Source organism: Pollachius pollachius (genome assembly GCF_949987615.1).
Source record: "Pollachius pollachius genome assembly, chromosome: 1".
Taxonomy (NCBI): domain Eukaryota; kingdom Metazoa; phylum Chordata; class Actinopteri; order Gadiformes; family Gadidae; genus Pollachius; species Pollachius pollachius.
This window is the reverse complement of record NC_136934.1, coordinates 32,935,301-32,949,680: the sequence shown is the minus strand read 5'-3', so window position 1 is coordinate 32,949,680 and position 14,380 is coordinate 32,935,301. Positions and strand designations below refer to the sequence as shown.

At 48.4% G+C, this 14,380-nt stretch overlaps 2 protein-coding genes across 3 annotated transcripts in view; both read right to left on the bottom strand.

Annotated features, from left to right (window-relative positions):
• Window positions 1-74, bottom strand: part of LOC307086078 (uncharacterized protein) — a gene marked incomplete at its 5' end in the record, with an annotated part of 21,211 nt that extends 21,137 nt beyond the window's left edge. Inside the window, one exon of the mRNA XM_079751121.1 lies at window positions 68-74. Coding sequence (XP_079607247.1) covers window positions 68-74 — 7 coding nt within the window. The remainder of the gene's footprint in view (window positions 1-67) is intronic.
• An 833-nt stretch (window positions 75-907) lies between these two features.
• Window positions 908-13,844, bottom strand: mdc1 (mediator of DNA damage checkpoint 1). Of its 2 annotated transcripts, none has more exons than XM_079729037.1 (12): window positions 13,776-13,844; window positions 13,013-13,174; window positions 12,340-12,900; window positions 12,021-12,099; window positions 10,244-11,595; window positions 9,451-9,513; window positions 5,512-9,362; window positions 4,952-5,089; window positions 4,220-4,402; window positions 3,503-3,628; window positions 2,786-2,896; window positions 908-2,086 (listed from the first exon to the last, which is right to left on the bottom strand). In XM_079729037.1, the coding sequence occupies exons 2-12, from the start codon at window positions 13,143-13,145 to the stop codon at window positions 1,880-1,882; spliced, it is 6,804 nt and encodes a 2,267-aa protein (XP_079585163.1). In that variant the 5' UTR covers window positions 13,146-13,174; window positions 13,776-13,844; the 3' UTR covers window positions 908-1,879. The 2 variants fall into 2 exon arrangements, with proteins under 2 accessions (XP_079585163.1, XP_079585164.1); XM_079729038.1 differs by having other exon boundaries at window positions 13,013-13,169; window positions 13,776-13,802.
• Between the last annotated feature and the right edge of the window lie 536 nt (window positions 13,845-14,380).

Here is a 14,380-nt window from a genome sequence, read left to right as displayed (position 1 = left end):
TAATAACATTAATTAAACATAGGCTAATCATAATGACACTTATTCAAATGTCAGCCTTCGCGGTTACCGTCCATCGTAATGAAATGATAGCAAGTCATACTGCATGCATTATCCTATAGGCCTATGTGATAGACTAGATTATATTTGCTTTAGAAAATAACGTTTGAATATAAAATCACTTCAAGTTATGCTAGACTGCACTAGAACATTTCGATCATCTCTGCTCCCGCAAGCAACCGCGGGCTACACTTGCATTCGGTACATTCGGTGCCTTAATTCCCTACATCTTTCTTATTCTTCGCCTAAATCAGCCGCACATGTCTGGTATTTCTGCTGTAGGTCTGGGCAGCCGGCGAGCGCGCCCACCAAAAACTGCAAAATTTAACCCGTTGCGCGCCAGAGACTGTCGAGATTCACCGTTACATACAAACACATGTACAGCAATAGCATATACGAGCTTACCTACCTTTAAAAGCCAACTTTGAAATGTGCGTCTTAATTGCGACGTCGGAGGATATCTTTAAGGTTCGAAAATGCGGTGGATGCTACTTCTTCTAGTGTCCTTCTGACTCCCTCCCTTGAACCTCGCCCCCCAAGAGCAGCTCTTGACTACTGGGCTTCGCTATTCCGAAGATGTTCCGAATATGTCAGGTTCTGCACAGCCTCGGAGTTACTCGAGTAAATTCGGGAAATGCCGGAGTTTACCCCAAAGCACCTGTCCTCGCCAAGATGTGGGAATAGACCATTTGGACTAGATAGTCTCATGTAATTGCAGCAAAAGAACAGACTGCAAATGTATTTCTCTCATTTATTCAGTAGGGGAAAAGGAACAATAAATGATCAATGATCAATCAAAAAGACGAATTGAGTTATAGCAGACATCTTTTCAAGGGTCAGCCGACAATAATGCTGAGATAAACTACTGGATCCTCATATCAAATATAATTTTATTTAATAGCAAAAAAAGACAAGAAAATCAATGAAACATCAAATAAGTACCAACCGAGCGACCAATGAGGATACATGATACGATCTTTTAGTCGATATTTAAACCGCATTGCCACAACTTAACTAAGTGCTGAGGTTTATTATTGAAGAAATAGTGGAAACATAGAACAAACATTTAATTACAGGCCATAGTATTCAACATGCTTGGTTTAAAACTTTTTTTCAGTACTACTCCCAGATGGCAATAGGTCATTGGTAAAAACTAATATTGGAATGAATATGTTTTACAACGTCATTGTAATGTAGCGTCAGGCCAACTTTTCCCTTGCCCGGCCTTTTTACAATGTGAGGCTTGGGACAGGGGCCAAACAAAGAGAAATGTGATAGGCACTGTAAAAACTTCCCCACATTATAAATGTATTCCTTGACCTGTTTTATTTTATATATACACATTAGCATAGGAATGCATTCACTCATACAAAAAAGCACAAAGCATATCTCATCCCTCTCAGAAAAGGCTACATTAACCTTCCATTCAATCAGGAAACATGAAGATCAAGGCAGTTTGCACAGTAAAACTTTTTTACTGTTCAAACTGATTACAAAGTCCCTTACAATTTGTACAGAAAAACAAGGGTCAGGGTGATTTTATTTTTCAATCATTGCTTATGCGGGTGGCGGGGTGCGTGTGTGGTGGGGGGGATCAAAAGCCCTCACTTTCTAGATTGCGTGGCTAAAGATCAAACTCATTAGGTAACAACTGCAGTCCATGAAGGAAGCCCAGCAAGGTATTTCAGGCTACGGCTAACTCAACGCAGCGATGCTAGCTGCGTCCGATCCAGCGTTCCTTCAGTTCGGCTGAGAGTACTGTGTTCACGGTGGAGGACGACGTGTAGGGTCTGTGGTAGTGACTTCTGTCTCCACAAGGCCTCTACGTCCTCCTCCGGCCCCTGCCTCTGGTGGGCTGAGGGGGGATGGTCGTGGCGGGGGCTGAGGGGAGGGCGTGGGCCTCCAAGTCGGCCTTCTGCTGGAGGATCCCGGTGAGGAGGAACTCTGCACTGACCACCGGCAGGGAGGCGGCCAGCGCTGGACCGCAGAGCGGCCAGTCCTCCTCACAGGACACCACCACCGTCTTCTCCTGATGGAGGGGGGGGGGGGGGGGGGGATAGGGCAAGAGGGAGGGGGATAGGGCAAGAGAGGGGGAGGGAAAGAGAGATGGGGCAAGAGAGAATGGGAGGGAGGGTGGGAGGGAGAGATGGGGCAAGAGAGAGGGGGAGGGAGGGAGGGAGAGATAGGGCAAGAGAGATGGGGAGGAAGGGAGGGAGGGAGAGAGAGAGAGAGATAGGGCAAGAGAGAGGGGGAGGGAGGGAGGGAGGGAGAGATGGGGCAAGAGAGAGGGGGAGGGAGGGCAAGAGAGTGGGGGAAGGAGGGAGAGAGGGAGAGATGGGGCAAGAGAGAGGGGGAGGGGGAGAGAGAGAGGGAGAGATGGGGCAAGAGGGTGATGGAGAGGCAGAGCGAAGGGAGGGCAAGGCCAAGAGAGAGGGGGAGGGATGGGTGAGAGATAGGGCGAGAGAGAAAGGAGATAGGCAGAGAGAGAGGTAGGCAGAGCGATGGAGAGGTAGAGAGAGAGAAAGGAAGACGGTGACATAGAGACAGACAGAGTGTGACAGAGCAAGATAGGGGAGTAAGAGAGACAGAGAGAGGATGTAAGTAATGACCTTGAAGAAAAAAGTTACCACGGATTTTGGTGCCAGGAGGTATAAACCAGCCACATTCACGGTTCATTTTGACTCTTAATCTGAAACACTGATGCATGTTTCGGGGCCAGGGGGGGTACCTTGTGGGAAGAGGGCATCTTGGCCAGGAAGCTTGCGCCACAACAGGAAATTATGTCTAACATGTGCGTCGGCTCCGGCTTCACCGACTTGGTGACGTGGATCTGGTATCCCTGAGAAGTGGACGAGTCAGCATGATGCAGCGTGAGAGAGTGAGAGAGTGAGTGAGAGAGATATACAGAGAGAGAGAGGGAGAGGTTGGACAGCATTATCCATCAACCCCAAAGCAAACCCTTGAAAGAGAGCAAATGACCAATCCTTGGTATAAAACGGAGACAGACCTCCATTCCTTATTAATGTCAGAATTCCAAAGTAACTATGCTTTGATGCTTTGCTTTCAAAAAACCCATACTCAAACATGTCCAGTATGGTAAAGATGTATGAAAGGCACATCAGGGTGTGCTGCTGAATCACTGCACTCTGAACTGCCGTATCTGTGCAGGCATCATCAGGCGGAGGAGGCTTTTAACCACGTAATTGACATTGAAACACACACACACTGTCTTTCTGACCGGGAAGCTGCGGCTACGGAGATAACACTTATCTCTTATCTCGACTTCAATGCAATGGTACAACCCTCCTGGCGTTTTAGCCTATCCGTAGGATAAAACGCTACAGCAAGGATAAATGCAAATCGGGGACAGAAATGTGTTGTCTTTTTTAATACAAATCACAAAATTACACACACATGCATGCGCCCACACACACACACACCTTACCTGTAATAGAGGCTGGATACTGGCGATCCTGATGGATTCCTGTAGACGGAAGTTAAACTTCTGCTCCTGCTCCATGTCCTTCACAATGTAAGCTGAAGGAGACAAGAAGCCACCAGCCTTTGCACTCTGGAAGGAGAGAGATGAGATGAGAGAGGTTAGGGTAGAGGAACGGTCGGTGCAGATGCATTTTGAAAGGATACTTAAGCATCATAATTTGAGTATAAACGCCACTTGCAGCAAATATGGACGCTCAAAATTCACACTGATTTGAAGTTGGGATGGCACCACAAGGAAATGCTTACTTTGTGACTTGTGACAACAAGTGTGGACAATACATACACTGATGAACAACATTGTTGTTTTTTTTTTTGCTTTGGATGAAATTTCAGACTAGTTCTGAATACATCCTAATTTGTGGACACAGCAAACTATGTTAGAATATGTGCTTTCGGATGACATAACTTATATTGAATGACAAGTAATGACTTTGTTTGTTTGTTTGTTTGTTTGTTTGTTTGTTTGTTTGTTTGTGTTTGTGTGTGTGTGTGTGTGTGTGTGTGTGTGTGTGTGTGTGTGTGTGTGTGTGTGTGTGTGTGTGTGTGTGTGTGTGTGTGTGTGTGTGTGTGTGTGTGTGTGAGACACAGTCAGGTACTGTCCATCAGGGTGAGTACTAATGGGGTATGTGGCCGTGCTCCAATGCAACCGCAGCAGACCGACCTGCTCCAGCCACTGGGGGGTGACCACCGGGATGCCCCTGGCCATGGCGCACAGGAACTTGACCGTGCGGCGCACCTTGTCCGTCACCAGGTGGGTCATGTCAGACATGCCCAGCGCCAGGCTGCCCCCTAGCCGGACCACCGCCTCCTCCCCCACCTCGTCCACCAGCCCTGTGAATAACACCTGCAGGGGAAACCAAGGGGACAGGGTTTCATGGCAGTTGGTGTGTTTATTATTGAAAATATGACCTAATCAAGAACATATCCCATAAAGGGTATAACCCTCTTGACTATAGCAGTAGTCTCTAAAGTCTCTTAATACAAAGAATATTTTCCATCCACTTATACCCCAACCGTTATACTATTTAACATTGTATTTCCACTGTAGCAAAGATGTGTATTGTTAATTCACGAGGCTCCTAGTTTGGAACATGAGACTTTCGGTTGTAACTTTTTGCTTCTTTATACCTCATCTAAATAGTTCAGACCCTTTCGATTTTAGTTTCTTTGTGTTTGTGCCTACAATGTTACATTTCCCTTTTCAAGCCATAGGTCAAGCATCTCCAGTGAAACACATTTGTTGTTCCACTGGAGAAGCTTGGTCCATTCGCCCAGCGTGTCTTTCCGTGATCATGCTCCATTAACAGATGCTTTGCCGCCATGCAGTCTTGTGATCCCTGTTCATTGGATATTGGATGCTGCCAAATGGCTTTGCCTCCCAGACCCCACTGACCTTGTAGGGTTGGCAGGCGGCCCTCAGCCGGGCCCCAGGGGAGGCCAGGGAGGCACGAGGAGACTTGGCCAGGGGAGAGGCCTCCGCCATCGCCGTGCCTCGCTTCCGGGAAGATTTCCCAGTGGGGGTCTGGGTCACCTTAACAGGAAAGACCAGGAATAACGGTGGAGACAACACAATGAAGTTAATATCTATCGTGTGTTGAGTGAGACAGAGGGTTCGCAGGTCATTAGCCCCTTCAGGATAAGGAGAGAGACAGAGAGCAACGAGTGAACACACTTAATTCATTACTGCGGTAATGTAGCTGGAGAGGAGCAAGCTACGCATGATGCTATGGCCGGGCTAGTCGTCCCGGCAGCCTAATGTACTTCAATGGACATCGCTAACTAATGGACGAGGCTGACCTCTTGAGTGCACTAAGCCCTTTTGACAAAGTGAAGGGAAGCCTTTTGTGTTCAGGGTGAAGTCTCTTTGATCAACGTCGGTCAAATATCTGGTGAGGTGGTCTTTTGAGACTCTCTAGTCAAAGTAAATCTGAAAAGTCAAGTCATTATCTTTACCTCTGAGGTCCCGGCATCTCTCTCCACGACCTGGGGGGCAGGCGCCACCCCTTCTCCCGCCACCTCCTCATTCTTGTCTTTCTTGGCCACCGACTGTCGACCTCTCCTAACCTTCCTCTTAATAGTCTCCTCCTCCTCTTTCACCAACATCTCCTGTGTAGGCGGGTCGTTTGGGTTTCTCTTCACCTGAGCACTGGACCCTCTGCCCCTCCGGACCGGGGCAGGTTTCTTCTCTTTAGGCTCACTCTCAAGCTCCCCCACCCCCTTCGCTCTTCCACTACTATTATCTTCCCCCCCATCAGTCGTATCGACGCCCACTGGAGCCACAGCCGGCTCAGCCTTCACCTGGGCTCTGCGACCTCTACCCCTGCCAGCGGTGCTACGTGCTACCAGAGTTGAGCCTTCTGGGGTGCCCTCTTGTTCCTCTGCACCAAGGGGTCCAGGTTGTGCTGCGTTGGTTCGCCTCTGCCCCCTAGTGGTGGCAGCCGGCTGAGAGACTGGCTCCTCTTCCCCGTCTCCTCCTCCATCGACAGCGGTGGCATCGGGTCCCTTCGTTCTCCTGCCTCTGGCGGAGGCTCTGGGGGCCGGGGCCACCTCGCTCTGACCGCTGCTGGAGGGCTGGGTCTCCGGGGCCGGCATGGTCTTCCTGCCTCTCCCTCTCCCGGCTCCTCTGGCCCCTCTGCCTCTGCCCGGGGCGCCGCTGCAGGCCGAGACCTCGGAGCTCAGGGAATCTGTGGAGTTGGACCGTGACCTAGTGGAGCGGCCCGGATCGCTGCTCTCGACCGGGGCGTCACCGGTGACCGTCCTGCCCCTCCTGCTCTCCCTGGCGGAGGTCCCAGCCCCCACGGACGGAGGGTGGGTCTTCTTGGCTCCCCGGCCCCGGCCCCGCCCGCTCTCCTGGGCCGTGGCGCTGGAGGCGGACCTCTCTGAGCTGACCGAGTTGGATGAGTTGGAGCGGGACCTGGTTCTGGAAGCGGGCCCATGTTCCGCCTCTGGGGCGGGTTCAGGCGGGGCGGCGGCGCTGGTTCTGGTGGCTCTCCGACCCCTGGTGGTTCTGGGTGACTGCTGGTCTCTCTGTGCCTGGGCTGTGTCTGTCTGTTGTCGCTCTAGCAGCTGTCTCTCCAGGGCCTCCCTCATCAATCGCTCCTTTTCATCACGTCTGTCCATCTCTTCCCTTGCTCTTTTCTCAGTCTCTAGTCGTGCCCGGTCTGCCTCTTCTTCCTGTGCCCTTCTCCACTTCTCTCTCTCTTCTCGTTCCAACGTCACCTTCTGTTGTCTTTCGACCTTCTCACGTCTCAACCTCTCCCTTTTTTCTCTCTTTAATCTCTCTTTTTCTTCTAGTTCCTTTCTTTTCCTCTCATTTTCTTCTAGTTCCTCTCTTTCCCTCTCCTTTTCTTCTAGTTCTAATCTCTCCTTCTGTCTGAGTTCCTTCTTTTCACGTTCCAACCTTGCTGTTTCTTCCAGTTCTCTTCTTTCTTTCTCCAATCTCTCTTGTTCTTCTCTCGCCCTCTCCTCTTGCTCTTTTCTTTCCTGCTCCGATCTTTCTTCTTCTTCCTTTTGTATTTGTTGCAATCTTGCTTTTTCTTCTCGCTCTTTTCGTTGGTTCTCTACTCTCTCGTGCTCTTCCTTCTCCAATCTCTCTTCTCTTTCTTTCTTTTCACATTCCAGTCTCTCTTGCTCTTCCTTCTCCAATCTCTCTTTTTCTTCTCGGGCCTTTTGTTTCCGCTCTACTCGTTCTTTTTCTTCCATCTCTAATCTCTCTCTCTCCTCCCTTTCTTTCTTTTCATGCTGCAGTCCTTCTTGTTCTTCCTTTTCCCTTTGTATTCGTTCCAATCTCTCTTTTTCTTCTTGTTCCTTTCTTGCCCTCTCTAGTCTTTCTTTTTCCTCCACCTCCAATCTCTCCCTCTCCTCTCTGTCCCGCTCCAGTCTCTCCTGTTCTTCCTTCTCCCTTTGGTCCCTCTCCATCCTCTGCTTCTCCTCCCCTTTCCTCAAAGCTTGCTCCATCTTCTCTTGTTCCTCCTGCTCCTGTAGCATCCTCTCATTTTCTTCTAGTTCCTTTCTTTTCCTCTCATTTTCTTCTAGTTCCTTTCTTTTCCTCTCATTTTCTTCTAGTTCCTCTCTTTCCCTCTCCTTTTCTTCTAGTTCTAATCTCTCCTTCTCTCTGAGTTCCTTCTTTTCACATTCCAACCTTGCTGTTTCTTCCAGTTCTCTTCTTTCATTCTCCAATCTCTCTTGTTCTTCTCTCGCCCTCTCCTCTTGCTCTTTTCTTTCCTGCTCCGATCTTTCTTCTTCTTCCTTTTGTATTTGTTGCAATCTTGCTTTTTCTTCTCGCTCCTTTCGTTGGTTCTCTACTCTCTCTTGCTCTTCCTTCTCCAATCTCTCTTTTTCTTCTCGGGCCTTTTGTTTCCGCTCTACTCGTTCTTTTTCTTCCATCTCTAATCTCTCTCTCTCCTCCCTTTCTTTCTTTTCATGCTTCAGTCCTTCTTGTTCTTCCTTTTCCCTTTGTATTCGTTCCAATCTCTCTTTTTCTTCTTGTTCCTTTCTTGCCCTCTCTAGTCTTTCTTTCTTTTCTCTCGCATTTTCCCGTGGTTGTCTAGATGTCCTCCTCCTGCCTTGCCTCACCTGATCAGCCTCCGTCTCCTCCTCCTCTCCCCTCCCCTCCTCTGACATGACATCCCCTGTTCCTCCTCTGGTGGTGGAAGAGGCTTTTCCCTTTGATCCCATGCTCCTCAGAGATACTGGAGGCTGAGGCTGAGGCTCTTGCTCCTTCTTCTCCTCCTCCTCCTCCTCCTCTTCTCTCCCTCCTCTACTGGTTGCAGCTCCAAGCTTTCGGCCTCTCCCTCTCCTAGGCCGTCCTGTCGCTTGCTGAGCTGTGTCAGAGTCCGCTTCTGGTGCTGGACCTGCAGCGGTAGCACGCGTGCTGGTTTCACCGTGTAGCTTTCTTTGGTTCCTTGATCGTATTTGTTTTAGGGCCGGGCGTTCGTCCTCTTCTTGCTTACTCTCATCACTACTTGTGGAAGAAGCAGGCTCGGTTCCGGCTGCAGTGGGCCCCGAACCAGTCATAACCTGTGTGTCCTCCTCTTCCACGAGCCTCCGGGCTCTTCTTTTGCGTGGAGCTGCAACAGAATCCTCATCCTCATCTCCGGACGCAGCCATCGGCTGTGTTTCAGCAGAGGAGAGAGCGCAGTTGGTCCCCAACGATACCGCTCGAGCTTCCTCCCCCTCTACTTGTTCTCTGCCATCTTCCTGCAGTTCACACATCGGTTGGGTCTCGGCCATGGCAAGCGTGTATCCAGAGGGGAAGTCCATCAGCTGAGTTTCGGCGGAAGCAATATCCATTGTGCCCACTTCATTCACCTCTACAGCATCCACATCGCTGAGAGACTCCGGGATGAACGCCTGCGTTGCCTCCAGTGCGATATCCACCGGACGCTTGATCCCGGAGCCAGGGGAGCGACCGCTGGACCCCGCACTCCCTAGGGAGCTCTGGGTGGCCTCCAGCTCTGAGTCCAGCTCCATGGAACTCCCGTCCAGAGGGGGAGGGGTCGCGTAAACTTGGGTAGCCTCCAGGTTCACATCTGGGAGGACAAAGGCTTGGGTGCTCTCCAGAGCTAAAGCTTGATCCTTGGCTTGCAGGTGGAGGCTGTCAGACAAACCATCCTCATGCCTGGATGTGCCCTGCGGGATGAAGGGCTGGGTTTCATCCAGGGTGTAGTTCCTCGAGGAACTGGATTGCTGGTCCCGCTCGTCCACTATGAAGGACTGGGTCTCAGCCACAACAAAGTCGTCTTCCTCCTGGCTGTCTGAGCAGGACAATGACACCATGAGTCTGAGGGCTGGAACCCTGGGGGCTGGCGAAGGAGAAGAAGAAGAAGAAGATGAGATGAATGCGAAGAGATGAAGATACTTTCATTATAAATATATTGAATCCTTACTTACATTTGAATGGATCTATCGAGGAACAGAGGTATTCCTGAGTTTCCATCTCTGCGACAGCTTCTCCTAAAACCATAAATAATCATTTTAAATAATAATTATCAATGATATTTGATTTATAAAATGAGAGTTTTAAGCATGAACTTTTGATTGTTGACAAATAGGTAGGAATTATTCAATGGTGTATTGTGTTAATTTTTAAATGCATCAAATTATGAATTGAAAGAATAATGAATGGATGTAATAAAACTTGAAGACACCAGTAAGAGTCAAGAGGCTTGCCAGCATCAGACTTGTATGCTTTCTAGAACATATGTACTGGTGCTTGTTGTGACACAGAACTACCATCTTTAACTTTTAATCCCCTGCATTGTAAAACCGTCAGATTAGAGTTGACCAGCTGGACCCTATATTGCACAATTTCATTGTACTAGTTATTATGTTCTGTGCTCTGCACTTGATGTATAATGACTGCAGTATTCCAAGGTCATGCCAATTATCGGTGACCTATATCTGTATTCTATTTGAATATAGCCACCATAAATCAACTATTTATTATTAATGATATGCTATTCATATAGCCTATATTTCAAGCTGTTTTTAGCCCTAAGCCTTTTTAGATGAAAAAAATATATTTTGGTTGACCTTGGCATCGAAATACTGCCTTTATACAGAAGCTCTATGAACTATTATAACCCAACTGATCATTGCCAGACCAGGGTTCAAACAGCTGGTTAAAGAGTGACCGATCTCAACAGATGTTTCCAACCGATTGCCTTTTCTAGTCAGATCCTACCTGACAGTTCCACCGGAGTTGAAGAGTGCTGAAAGGAGGCTCTGTGCCCCTGGACTGACTCAAAGTCCTTCCCGTCAGAGGAACATGAACCCGGGCCTCCCTCCGTCCCCCCTGTTCCGTCCACCTCCTCCGGGTCCGTATCACTGTCCATCCTGCTGTCGGCCGGTTCCGTGCTGACGTCCGGCCCCACGGGGCTGCTGCTGATCTCCTCCACATCTGTATCCGCGTCAGAGTCTGGCCCCAGGGCTGCAGCCAGGGAAACAGGACCGGGTGAGGATGGGGGGGCTGATGACTTCGGCACGGCATTTATCGCCACGGTGACGGCAGTTGGGATCAGAGGGGAGTCCTCCTCCACATCGGTATCGCTGTCAGACAGGATGTTCAGGTGAGCGCCGGGGTCCACAGCGGGGGCCGGTGTGGGGGGAGCAGCCTCGCTCGTGGGGACGCTATTTAGCTCGGGGAGGAGGACATCATCGTCCGTGTCGCTGTCCAAGTCAAAGTTCGGAGGGGCAGCAGAAGCAAACACAACTCCAGGGGACTCTGCTTCTACCTTAGCAGGCGCGCTCTTTGGGACAGCGTCATCGCCCTCCTCCTCCTCCTCTTCCTCCACATCCGTGTCGCTCTCCAGGTGGAAGTCTGGCGGCCCTGTGGAACCGGCCCACGACACCGGCGTGTTTTCACTCTGAGGCGACGCATGTGTCGCCTTGCTTACCCCGTCTGGCTCACCATCATCATCATCATCATCATCATCATCATGATTATCATGGCCTTCTACGTCTGTGTCGCTGTCCGTCTGCTGTGCGACCAGAACCTCGCCGGGGGACTCTGTGGTGCTTGCTTCACCGGCCGTCGTCGCCCTCGAGGCATCAACGCCATCGTCTTCATCGTCGACATCTGTGTCACTGTCCATGATGAACTGGCCCAACTGGCTAGAGGGTGCCTTAGCCGTAGGTGGAGCTGGAGCTGGTTGTGTTCGGTTTGGGCTCCCAGGACCTACTGACACCGAGCTTTCCTCCTCTCCCTCCACATCGGTGTCACTGTCCATGTTCAGCACTTGGATGAGTTCTGAGGGGGGCGCTGGTCCGGGCCGGTCTAACCCACTTTCTGCCCAGGTGCTGACACTGTTTACCAGGCTATCTGGTGCACATCCTTCACTCTTCTCCGGCTCGGTCCCTTCAGGTGATACTTCTTCCTCCTCTTCCTTGCCGTCAATGGCGTTAAACCTTGCCGCCTTTTGGTTCTTCAGTCGCTGCTGCCAAGCACCAAAGTCTTGCTCGTCATTGTCGGTACTGACACATCGTGTAGGATGATGTTTGGAAGACAAATAAGGTGTGATGGGACTCTCGTCTTCGCTGTCAAAAGAGTTAAAGAATAACATGTTTAGCACATGTAGAAATTCAATCAACACAGTCTGTACAGTGAATGCAATGCCCTGCAGTGTTTTGCCTACCATTTTCTCCATCAGAAGTGCTGAGGTGAACTATGTTGATGTGCGCGTGCTCAGTGCTGATATGCGTGTACACAGTGCTGATGTGCACGTGAACAGCCCTGAAGTGCACGTTTCAACTATTTATATTGGTGTCCCAACATATTTTCTAAATTTAAAATAAAAACCAATTTGGTGTGGCTGATGCAATGGTGCCATCATCCAGCTGTGGCGCTGGATTACCCTTCTGGAGGCATGTAGGGGAAGCACTGCATTGTACAGCATATGTAATGCACTGCAATGTATATGGGAAATATAGGAACATACGTCCTAGAAAATGTGAAATAATACCTTTCTGGGATGATTTTGTTTGTATGGCTCAGGAAGGTATAACAGGTAGGACTGGTTACAGGAGAGTCAGACCCAGACACTGAAATAAAGGCAAGGCAAAGAGATCAATATTATGTATTACGAGTCATTAAATCCATTGTATTATAAAAGAAAAACACATAATACCCTCAGAAAGATAGTGACATAAATTACATTTCAGGCTACTCTGTGAATTATATTTCAAATTAAAATGAATCGTGTGTATAATCAACTAATGCAGAACAATAAAGGGAATGGTTCTCATGAGACTTTTTAGACATGCATTTTCTCCTCCACAAACCAAGTGTCTTCCTCTGTCCGTCCTTTCCCCCTCGCTCTTCGTCTGAGTCCGAGTCCGACTGTGGCACCAGGCTGCCGTCTGGCTGGTCGGGGGTCTGCTCAAAGGACAGGACTTTGGTCCTGGCTGGGGTCTCCATCATCTCTCCACGTTCACCAAACGACGCCCTTGTCAGTTCCTCAGCGTGTCCATTTGTATGTACCTCAACATCTTCTCTGGTGATTTGAGACTCTATGGCCCCCGCAGAGTCTCTGTTCACAACACTCCCTGGGTGCACACAGCTGGAGTACTGGCATGGGATGTCCGCCACCATCAGATTGTCCCCATCACTCAGAGCATAGCGGACGTGTGGAGTCAATTTTAAGCGGCCCTTCCGAGTCCCATTCATGCTTCCCATGTCCCACACTAGTGCCTCTACAGTAGCACAAATACGCCGAGAACTGGAAGGAAACACGGATATGGAAACGGCAGTGTGCTGTTTAGATACCGACTGGGCATGAAGGGGCAAGGTGCAACTGCTGGGGTCACGGCCAAGCACATTTTCTCCCAAATATAAAGGTAGCACTGTCCGGTTGGAAAACGAAACAGACAAAACAGAAATACATAGTTACTTTTCGTCGCCTTCGATACATAGGCCTACAGCATGTTTACATATAGATTACTTAATGTCACTCACCTCTCTCAGGTATGTGTTTATTCTTAAAAACACGAAGGGTCGCCAGTGGCCCAGCCTCTGCCCTTGCATCGGCATTCTCTTCTTCCTCGTCTGACTCCAAGATTGAGTCGCATATCATCTGGGTTGCATCCATTCTTTACACCGGAGATGACAGAACCTACGCTATACATGAAAACATTGATCGTGAATTGTAGCTAGGTGGTTAGATACTATAGGATCAATGATCATCAAAGATACTTGAGAAATTTAGCTGGGGCAATCAAGACCAACCATCCTTTCTAGTTTAAGACAATCTAGCTAATGATTTGTATGCTTTTCTGTCTATTCATGTACATAAAAGTTGTACTGCTGTCTTGCACTTGATATGTACATTCTCATTAACGTTAAACTTTGGTCGCTAAACATTCTGAGCCGCATCACTTCAGACTGAGGTGCAAGGACAATTTCAAAATAAAAGCTCCTTTAAATATGGTTATATATCCCACAACATAGGGATCCATCGTGTCAAGTAAAATGAAATCCTAGTCACAAATATTTGATGAAAAACCTGTCGTGATGCCATAGGAGTGATACATTTGATCAACGTAAGAAGAAAAGGTTGCACGTACAATGGGATGATTCGTATTTTGAAAGTAGTTCAAGGAAGTCTATACAATTCTTTTCACGTTCCAACATCACGAATCAAAACTCTCTATATTTATTGTGTGCAATATAGGTAACTTGAGTTTAAGTCTTGATTTGAAAATAGAGGGGTAAATGGTACCTTTTGTGATCTGGTCCCTCGCATGCCTTGCAAAGAAATAAACAATGACCACTTCCTAGAGAGAGGGATCCCGCCTTCAGATCGACTGACGTGACAGGCCGTCATCGACCTGGTAAACGCCCACTACATTTGGTATTGAAGTCACAGGAATTATAATATGCATTGAATTGTATTTAAACATGAGGTAGCTGGTGGCTGAATGTTAATTTCTACAATGTAAATTTCTACAATGCACAACCATGTAAAACATATAGGCCAATGGCGTTGCAGTGTTACCTAAAAAGTTGGAATGGGAGAGCTACATACAATTTCAAAAACGAATGTTTTGTGTGACGTTAGTTGACCAGAACACCAATAACCATTTATTATTCATTTTATTGTAAATTTGAGTTGTGATGTGGATATAACTTGTGAATTAATTAATAAGAAACAATATGGTTGTTGGCCATGAAGATGGTGAAATGTCCTTAGCCTGTATTGAGTGTTTTATCATTTTATATGAACAGACCAGCTCTTGTCGGCCTATAGTTTTATTTAATCAATTGAAAAAATAATACAAGAGAGAAAGGAAGATCGACAGCAGGAAAATATTCAAAATACAACAC

Bases quoted from the DNA above. Each gene is read 5' to 3' on its own strand.
- mdc1 (XM_079729037.1), bottom strand. From the start codon at position 13,145: ATGGATGCAACCCAGATGATATGCGACTCAATCTTGGAGTCAGACGAG. The intron at 11,596-12,020 runs GTATTATTTCAC...CTCTTTTGACAG, and splicing joins AACAAAATCATCCCAGAAAG to CGAAGACGAGAGTCCCATCA. The intron at 9,363-9,450 runs GTAAGTAAGGAT...CTCCTTCGCCAG, and splicing joins CTCGATAGATCCATTCAAAT to CCCCCAGGGTTCCAGCCCTC.